The 10664-nt window shown below is 37.8% G+C and overlaps 1 protein-coding gene across 1 annotated transcript; it reads right to left on the minus strand.

The window, feature by feature from the left end:
• Positions 1-1241: 1241 nt before the first annotated feature.
• Positions 1242-10161, minus strand: LOC132601784 (uncharacterized). Its single transcript, XM_060314849.1, has 4 exons — positions 10051-10161; positions 5006-5980; positions 2420-2545; positions 1242-1813 (listed from the first exon to the last, which is right to left on the minus strand). Exons 1-4 carry the CDS (start codon positions 10144-10146, stop codon positions 1532-1534), a joined length of 1479 nt encoding a protein of 492 aa, XP_060170832.1. The 5' UTR covers positions 10147-10161; the 3' UTR covers positions 1242-1531.
• Between the last annotated feature and the right edge of the window lie 503 nt (positions 10162-10664).

The raw sequence follows: 10664 nt of genomic DNA on the forward strand, positions 1-10664 counted from the left end.
CCTAGCTTGGTGATACCAAGACTCTACATATATACAGGAAGCAAAATATGGTGGCAGACTTGCAAAGCACGGATGTACCATGCAGGCCTACCTCCAGATCTGTCACACTTTTTGATGCAACTCTATCTTTTGTTTTGGATTTGCTTACTTCTGATCATTAGGCACCACCTATCTTGGACGTGTATTGTCTAGAACAAGTGGAGAAAAAATGAACAGGTTCAATTTTCGGTTTGTTGATTTTTATAACCAAAATCGAATCAAACTAATTTTGATTAGATTCGATTTTTCTCATGTACGATTTTGATTAGATTCGACTTTTAAATAAAAGTATATACTCTCTCTTTCCCAATTCGATTTTGGTTCTGGAAGGCATTAAAAAAAAGTGTTGCGGATTCACATATTATTTGGTAAGTTAAATAGGAGGGGACGTAAAAGAAGAGGGATTGGAAGAGGATTGCAATATTAGACAATATATCTCTAGTAAACTAATTAATGAGTTTTTCTTTTTTATAGTTTACGCCATAAAGAGGCACGATGCTTTATAGTTTACGCCATAAAGAGGCACGATCCTTCTATTAGATTACCAAAAAATTACAAAAAATCAGAGAGGGATTCAGCCTATTCTCTGTTCAAAGGAAGCTAAATACATCGAGGACGTACCCTTTACAATTAATAGATATGACCTATATACATTTCAGATCATATGTATTAGAATCCTATACATCTGTTTTATTAGAATCACTCACATTGAGGACATCATGCCAGGAACTTGCGGTTAGGTTTCAACATTGAATCTGAATGTTTTTACTGCAGGTTAATTTCCTTGTGCAATTATTATATAGATGTCTTGACATACTTTGCTTCTTATCTGTAAAATTAAAGTCCCCAGTTGGTTTGCTAAGTTAATGGCTTAGAACACCTTCATTTCGGAACAACAACCTTCCTTGGAATTTTCCCTTTACAATTGGTTCATTGCTAGGAATCAGTGTTCTTAGAGCAATACAGTGGTATGAGCCTAGAGACAGATCGATCCTGTTCAAGTAAGGTCGTCAATAAAAAATTGTTTTTAGGACGACCTGCAACTAATCTTAATCTAAGTCTTGTGAAGATTTTTTAACACAAAGCAGCCAAAATTTCACACAGATTGTAACTTTAAATCCAGTAAAGTTGTCCATTGTAAAACTTTTTTCATTTCCCCCTTCTTCAGTAAATATGCGGAAGAAAGGTTTCATATCAAATAAATGATCCCTTATCATAACAATTTAATTAGCACCAAGAGGATGCCATCCCTAAACAAAGTACTCAACAAATATTTAGCGCCAATGCAGGGAAAAACAGAAAAGAAATGCTTACGTGAGCAGTACCACTGTACCAGTATGAAAAAGCAAGTTGAGTATCAAACTATTCTTAAGAAAAATTCAATAGGATTAGGGGAGAACTTTAACTCTGAATTATCAGGAATCTGTTTTTAAAATTATAATAAACTTTATAAATGAATAAGTTCATTCAATTTAAATTAGAATGAACTATATCACCAATCTAATAGAAAATAAACTTCCTCCACCTCCATTAGGGTCCTCACTGCAAGTTCTCCACTACTGAGTTCCACAGGCTGATATTCCGAGTCAAATTTGTAGGCTTTTACTTCTTTTAATTGAGTATGCCAAGGCTTACTTCCATGAGAAGTAGAATGACTCGAATTCTTCATATACATTAAACGATTCATGAAGCATGTAACCATTTTACTACTTGAGCATAGATTGAGTCTCCTAGGATGACAACTCCATAGCAAAGCATCCACAAAACTTGGGCACTCCTCAGTGTTGGGCTAAAACGGCCCAAAGATACTCTTAGCATGATGTGATATTGTCCGCTTTGGGCCAAGCCCGCACGGTTTTCTCCAAAAGGCCTCACATCATTAAGAGTATCCAACTCCTTATAAGTAGCTCATTTTTCTTTCCAGCTACCAATGTGGTACTTTGTTCGCACACCTAACAATCTCCCTCTCGAACTAAGTTCCACGTGGCTCATTATCATACCACGAGTCAGAGATTCAACATGTCTGTGTGCCACCCAAACTGTCAGAGTATTTACGGTCACCAAAGCCCAAAGGCTGTGAATGCGTCTTCAGAGTTATGGGTAAAGGTCGTAAACCGGCCCATAGAGGGCCAAAGGCACTAAGCCGGGCCCCACGCCACACTCCGCCATCTTCATACCCGTCCCGCCAAACCATTGGCTCTGATACCAGTTGTTGGGCTAAAACGACCCAAAGATACTCTTAGCATGATGTGATATTGTCCGCTTTGGGCCAAGCCCGCACGGTTTTCTCCAAAAGGCCTCACATCATTAAGAGTATCCAACTCCTTATAAGCAGCTCATTTTTCTTTCCAGCTACCAATGTGGTACTTTGTTCGCACACCCAACACTCAGATGACATATCTTCTATAAATACATCTAAAACGTCAACTTGGGGGGTAGCAACACTATGATGCACTTGCAAATCTTTCATGTTGATCTCATTGCATTCGTTAAAATGAAGGAAAACCTTATACCAAGAAGTTCACCGGCACCACCTCATTCCATCCGAAACCCTCTCTGCTTGTTCAATGATTTCTCCAACCAACCAAAGCAACAACCCTGCATTGGTATACTTGTGAAATTTCCATTGATGTAACGTTGATAGCAAATCTGTTGCCATCTACCGTAGATAGCAGCAGTAGTAGTAAAATTACTAATACTCCCTCCGTTCAAATTCATTTGTCCCACAAATGCAAATAGATTCCATCTTTTTAAAGAGACAGTATTTATATTTTTCTAATCCGAGGCCGGATCTAAATTTGGTGACCGAAAAATGAAGAAGATCGGAAAAAATTGGAGCTCGCCGGAAAATATCGAAGCTCGTAGGAAACAATGATAGTTTGTATAATTTAATTTGTGTAAGACACAATTTGACCTTTCGTTTGTTATGTATTATAAACAACCCATTAATTAAACGTATTTATAAAAAAAATAGCGTTGGAGAGGGAAAAGATAGCGGAGATGGTCGGCATGGGAGTTACATCAAGTAGCAGGAAAGAGAAAAGAGAGAAAGGGAGACAGAAGAAGAAAGAGAAAAGAAAAAGAAAAAAAACCTAAAAGGATAAAAAAAAATTAAAAATTAGAGTATTTCCGACGTGGCATTGATGTGGCGAGAGAGTGGGTAAACTCTCCCCTAGTGCACCTGGTTATATGTGCATCAGGGGTAAAAAATATCACTTTGAAATATATTAGGTGTGTAATGGGTAGCCAGGATAGTTTAAGTGTGAAAATGACTTTTGGGTACAAGTTTAAGGGTCAATTTATGTCTTTTGCCTTTTATACTCAATGATTACATAAACATGCTAATTTCCAGAAAGCAACACTGAGATTATGTAAACATATTTTAAAATTTTGTTCGTTGTTCTTGATTCATGTATATTAGTACGCTAATAATGATATGTGATAAGAAATACTGAACAAATGTATATGTTTTTTAAATTCTATTTTGGCTGGAAAAAAAAGTTTTTTAATCTGAATTGGTCATGGTTTCGGAATTCTGATTTTTGACGAACCCCGATTTACTCAAAATTTGGTAGGTTCATCGGAAACGACCCACTGAGAAATATTCATGAGCTATTCTCATGATATGGGCCCTTTTTGGCCACCCGGGGTCGTTTAGATGGGTTTTCTAATAGTTTTTCTGTTTTCTGGAAATTCTTTGTTCAATAAAATTTTATTTCTTCAAATAGTGATGGTAGGGTTCATTCTCTATGGTCTCCATTGTATATAACAGTTATATAATGAGTTTCTATGTTGACATAAGTCTTCTTCTTCATCGGATAGATTCATTATGGTAAATTACTGTGCTTCAATCCCTAGTTAATTGATAGCTTGTCTTGACTCTCCATCTGAGTTACACGTTGGTTCAATGGAGCTAGGGGTATTAAAAGTGATATTTACCTAACTTAAATTAACAGTTTTCTCTCCATCTGAGTTGGTCTCTTTTTAATTTATGGGGTGAATTATCTGACATGAATCATATAATTTGCATGAATAGTTAAGTTTCCCTATCGAATCTAGCTATTCAGTATGCATGGTTGTATGTGTGATGTGTGTTTTGAATTTTATTATTCTTACTAACTAATGCCTCTATTTAATTATTATATCTCAAATTCTCAATAGAATTTATCTAGCCCACTTACTACTAGTCAGGAATTTCTTCTGATAAAGATAAGACATTAATTAAAGAATGCATTATATGTAACTGATGTTAGAAAGAATTTATTTTCAGTTTCTAACCAAACAAGAGATGGACAGTTAGTTTATTTTTCTTATAACTCTTGTTTTATTGGGTTTGACGAACCTTTTATCTCTTGTGGTACATTGATGTGTGGAAACTTTAAATTAATATCTCTTCTGAACTGAATAACGTTAATCTATCCCATAAGAGATTTTTGTTTTCGGGAAATTGAATGAGCTTATCTGTGGCACTTGTGTCTAGGTCATTTTAATCTGGATAGGATTCTGAAGTTGGTCAAAGAATGAACTTTTAGTGTTCATTGAAAGTGGAGGCACTACCAACTTGTGAGTCCTATTTAGAAGGAAAAATGACTAAGATACCTTTTCTCTTAAAAGGAAATAATGTTAATGATAAGTTAAGCCAATTCATTCTGATTATGTGGTATAATGAACTTCAAGGCAAGAGGTGATTTTGAGCATTTTGTGACATTCACAAAAGATTACTCATGATATGAATATATTTATTTGATGCTCTGTAGGTCCGAAAGCTTTGAATATTTCAAGGTATTTAAGGCGAAAATGAAAAGCGTCAGGAAAAATATATTAAGTAACTGCGACATGATCGTAGTGGCGAGTACCTCTTTGCATAGTTCATTAGTTTCTTATCAACTTGGGGGGTAGCAACACTATGATGCACTTGCAAATCTTTCATGTTGATCTCATTGCATTCGTTAAAACGAAGGAAAACCTTATACCAAGAAGTCAAGTTTGATAGGAATTTCCTTAACTCACAAAACCATGCCGCATTTATATCATTGGAGCAATAAAGACCTGCCTTTGAGTTCTGCATTTGACCCGACTCTTTTGCAATTTTAAACTCAGGAATTTTATCTCCCTCATACTCAAGTGATACCAAATTTGAAGCATCAACCTCCCATATGCCCTCATAATGATGAATCCTCAAGAACTTTAGGGATTGACTCCCGCAAATGTTAAGCCATTCCAAATCTCCACAAATGCCATCTAATATCAAACTCTCAAGGAATTGGTATGTTGAAATAAGGTGCCGGAGAAATCCTTGAGATATCTTCATATCGGATAACTTTAAGGATTTCAGATTATGACATTCAGTTATATCTAATACAGGGGGCTCTCCACAACAACGCATAGAATAAAAAAAGTGTTCAAGAGTTGGTGCTTGGATTTTAACACTCTGGTTCTGATCATTATAACCTATTGAAATAGAAATTGACTTGATATTTTGAAGATTCCGCAGCTCGATCTTTGTCAATAAACGACAGCCCACAATGATGAGATCGATAATCAAGGGACAATAATTAAGCAGAGTCTGACGCAAGTTGTCGTCTAAACGAACATTAGTTAGAGAAAGCTTTCTCAAAGAATGACAGTTCGCCGCTTGAATAGTAGATAATGAAAGACCCATCAGATCACAACCCGTCAGATACAATTCTCTTAAAGATTTTGATGCCAAGAATGTGGAAATAGGGAAGGGGTATAAGGGGATAGAAACCTCACATACCACATCTTTTACACCATTCTGAAGAGCAATGCCAAGCCGCTTAGCAATCCTAGGGAAAGCAAGATGATGATGATAAGCAGAAGTTGAAATTGAAAGCGCAAACCTTTCTATAGGGATATTTCTGTCCCTATACCTCTCCATGACTTTATCCACTATTTTGCTATTATTATTGCCTTTGCCATACTTTGAACTTCAAGTTACCATGCTTGTAGCCATTGTAGAAACTATACAATCTTGACTTGTTCCATTCATTCACCAAGAGAGAATATATATAGGATACAATCTTGAACCCTAGTGAAACAAGGAAACTAAGATCCTAATGAAACAAGGAAACTAAGATCCTAATGAAACAAGGAAACTAACTAATATATGGTAATTATCTCCCTACAAATATGCTACCAAATAATATCAAATAATATAAAGATATTATACCGCAATACCCCCCCTCAAGTTGGAGCATGGGAATAAAAAATGTCCAACTTGGAAAGCAAGAAGTCAAACTGAGTTTTGCCGAGAGCTTTGGTAAAAATGTCTGCCAATTGTGAAGATGTTGAATCGTGTGACGGAGAAATCAAACCTTCATTAATTGCATCACGAACAAAGTGACAATCTACCTCAATGTGCTTTGTTCGTTCATGGAAAATCGGATTTTTTGCGATGTGCAAAGCGGACTGACTATCACAAAACAATTTGATCGCCTTGGGATGTTGTATACCTAAACTCAACAACAAACCTCTCAGTCACTTCAACTCACAAGTGACCGCAGCCATGGACCTATATTCAGCCTCTGCAGAAGATCTAGAAACTGTGTGCTGCTTCTTTGTCTTCCAAGAGATGGGAGATTGACCTAGAAATACTAGCCAACCTGTCAACGAACGACGAGTAAGCGGACAAGCCGCCCAATCAGAATCACACCATCCCTGCAAAGTCAACTCACTGTCGGCACGTAACAAAATACCCTGTCCTGGTGTGCCTTTCAAATAACGGACCACTCGTAAGGCTGCTTCCCAATGTTCAATCCGGTATTCTTGCATGAATTGAGACAAAATATGAACAGAATATGCCAAGTCCGGTCGAGTGACCCCCAAATAAATCAAACGCCCGACTAATCTACGGTAGACCTCTGGATCCGACAACAAATCTCCATTTGCATGGCCAAGTTTATGATTTTGCTCAATAGGGAACCCACTTGGCTTTGCACCTAACAATCCTGTTTCAGAGATAATATCAAGAGTATACTTGCGTTGACACAAAAACAACCCTGATGAACTACAAGCTACTTCAATACCCAAAAAATATTTGAGAGACCCAAGGTCTTTCATTTTGAAACAATCACTCAAATACGCTTTGAAAGTTGCAAGTGCAGCAGAATCATTCCCAGAAATAATAAGATCATCAACATAAACCAAGATATTAATCTGAATATTCCCTCTAGTAAATGTAAAAAGAGAATAATCAGAATAAGATTGAAGGAAACCGTACCCTTTCAAAGCAGTCACCAATTTTGCAAACCAACATCTAGGGGCCTGTTTCAACCCATACAGCGATTTGCGCAAACGACACACCAACGTAGGATCTGGACTTTCAAACCCAGGAGGGAGCTTCATATACACCTCCTCATCAAGGTCACCATGTAAAAAGGCATTATGAACATCCATTTGGTGAAGTTCCCAATTTTTGGATGCTGCAATGGCTAGGAAGGCTCGAACAGTAGTCATCTTGGCGACCGGAGAAAAAGTTTCATTGGAGTCAATCCTCGCTTGTTAATGATTTCCCAACACAACCAAGCGCGATTTGAGCCATTCCACATCTCCATTTGACAAAAACTTGGTCTTGTACACCCACTGATTACCAAGTGCTTTCTTACCCGGAGGAAGATGTTCCAAAGTCCATGTACCATTGTCTTCCAATGCACGTATCTCTTCTTTCATTGAATGTCTCAAACCTTCGTGTTTCATGGCTTCTTTGAAGGTCTTAGGATCCTTACCCGAAATAATAGCTGCAAGAAACTTACGATAATTTACAGAAAAATTGTCACAATTAATATAGTGTGCCAAAGGATAGGGAGTACCTGAGGATTGATTGTTAACAGGAGTTGTAGGGGACGGACTATTAGCAAAAACTGAGTGTGTCACATAATCACGAAGCACAACAGAGGGAAATTTCTCCCGAAAACCACGCCCCAAGCCACCTTCCACATTCGTGACTGGGGTATGATATTGCTGCCCCCCCCCCTCGCTGCCAGCGGGCGCTGGGTTCCCAGCGGGCTATGCAGTGGCTGTTGGCAGCCGCTCAGCCTCGCTGCCAGCTGGCGCTGGGTTCCCAGCAGGCTGGACAGTGGCCGCTGGCTGCAGCTCGGCCTGGCTGCCAGCAGGCGCTGGTTGGGCAATGGTTTGCGGCTGCTGCTCGGCAGCCTCCGAACTATTAACTTCGCCTCCTAATTCATCCTCGTACACCATAAAATCACGATCAATTTCAGCACCCTCATCAAAAAAACTAGACGAAATATTAACATCTTCCGGACAAGCAAAAGGAAACACATCCTCCACAAACTTTACATCACGAGAGACAAAAAATTCCTTCGTATCAAGATCAAACAACCGCCACCCCTTCTTACCATATGGATATCCCACAAACAAACACTTTCTGCTCCGACTAGCAAATTTGTCACCCTGAGTTTTTTTATTATGAGCAAAGCACAAACACCCAAAAGTACGAATAACATCAAAAGAAGGAGGTTTATTTAATAAAATTTCAAAAGGTGTTTTATTTTCCAATTTGGGTGTGGGGGTACGATTTATGAGATGAGATGCAGCAAGAACACATTCACCCCAGAAAAAAATAGGCAAATTGGCCTGAAATCTGAGAGCCCTCGCAACATTCAACACATGTTTATGCTTCCTCTCTACCCTCCCATTCTGTTGCGGAGTACCCACACAAGAGGTTTGAAACAAAATACCAGTGGCGGAAAAATAATCGATCAAACAATTAAATTTTGTACCATTATCACTTTGTACAACTTTAATTGTTTGATTAAATTGTCGATCAACCATAGCAACAAAAGCCATAAACATCGGAAACACTTATGTTTTATCAACCAACAAGTAAATCCAAACAACTCGGGAAAAATCATCAACAATTGTTAAAAAATAACGAGCTCCACACGACGAAACATGGCGATATGGGCCCCACAAATCACAATGTATTTTCTCAAATATTCTAGATGCATTATTATCACTTAAAGGAAATTTGTCTCTAGGATGCTTAGCACATAAACACACTTCACAATCCTTTGCTAAACTACTCTTATCACTACTGACATGAGGAAGCAACTTAACTACTCTCTCGGAAGGATGCCCCAATCGTCGATGCCACAATTCCAATGCGGACGTTGCCACGACAGTAGACACATGTTGCACCACGTCCGGTTTGCTAAAATAGTATAGTCCGTCCAGTTTGCTAAAATAGTATAGTCCGTCCCTCCTAACTCCCGTTCCAATCAGCTCCTTCAGTGGGTCATGAATAGCACACATATAAGAATTAAAAGAGACAATAGTATGTAAATTATCAGTAAGTTGGGGGACGGAGAGTAAGTTGCAACGTAAATAAGGCACATAAAGGACATGATGTAAGGTGATTTTATCTGACAGTTGAACAGAACCTTCCAAAGAAGCAAGCACCTTTTCACCATTAGGCAAACCAATAGGACAATCAATAGTATGGACATCAAACAACCAAGATTTCTCACCGGTAACATGATGAGTAGCACCAGTGCTAATAATCCAAGAAAAAACATCAAACTTACCATTCAAGCGATTTTCGGGAATTGTAGCATTACCAAAAAATCCCGTAATAGCCTTCCATTGATCGGAAGTAAAGTGCTGACCGACGGCAGCGTTATTTGATGCGCCCTTGAAACGAGTAGGCGTGATATAGTCCCCGGGTCAGTCTTGAGGACCGAGAAAATAGGGAGAATTAGACTCAATTTTGGGTGGTGGTGGAGGAGGTACGGCGTCACCGGCCATGGAAATTTACGATGAAGAGAAGAAAAAAAACGTGTGGCCTGATACCATGTAGAAACTATACAATCTTGACTTGTTCCATTCATTCACCAAGAGAGAATATATATAGGATACAATCTTGAACCCTAGTGAAACAAGAAAACTAAGATCCTAGTGAAACAAGGAAACTAACTAATATATGGTAATTATCTCCCTACAAATATGCTACCAAATAATATAAAGATATTATACCGCAATAGTTTTGGACAGAATTCTCGTCTTGGCTGCTTCTTCAACACTAAGGTACGACCATCTTTTGTGAATGAGGCAATCAGGCAATGTGTCCATGATCGTGGCTTGGGAATTGTTATGATACAAATCCTGTGTAGAGGAATGAATTTATAGAATACGAAACTTGTAACAAATCACAATCCAACAAGGAGAGAACTAGACGAAACCTTTTCCTAGACAGAATAGGCTGCTCACCTTTAAAATTATTTTTTTGGTTTTACGTTTTGAGAAAAACAAAATCTGTATGCGTTTATTACTTATTTGGAAAAAGAATTTAGAAATTAAATTAACCTAGTAACTTAAACTAAATAATAAAAAGGTCACTCAACTATGAGGATTTATGTATCAATAAAAAATTATTCAATTTTGAACTTTTCTCTTATAAAGTCACTCGACCACATTTGTCATAAAAAAATAGGATAAATCTCACTAAACCCCCTTAAACTTTTTGGTTTGAGAAACAATACCCCTTTTACCTTTTGAATGAGACAGTAAACCCTCTTGATCTTAAATCTAACGGTCAAGGTGAATTGACAAATTTTATGTATTTTTAAAAGGTCACAAATGACCCTTAA

Source organism: Lycium barbarum, chromosome 7 (assembly GCF_019175385.1).
Source record: "Lycium barbarum isolate Lr01 chromosome 7, ASM1917538v2, whole genome shotgun sequence".
NCBI classification, from domain to species: Eukaryota; Viridiplantae; Streptophyta; class Magnoliopsida; order Solanales; family Solanaceae; genus Lycium; species Lycium barbarum.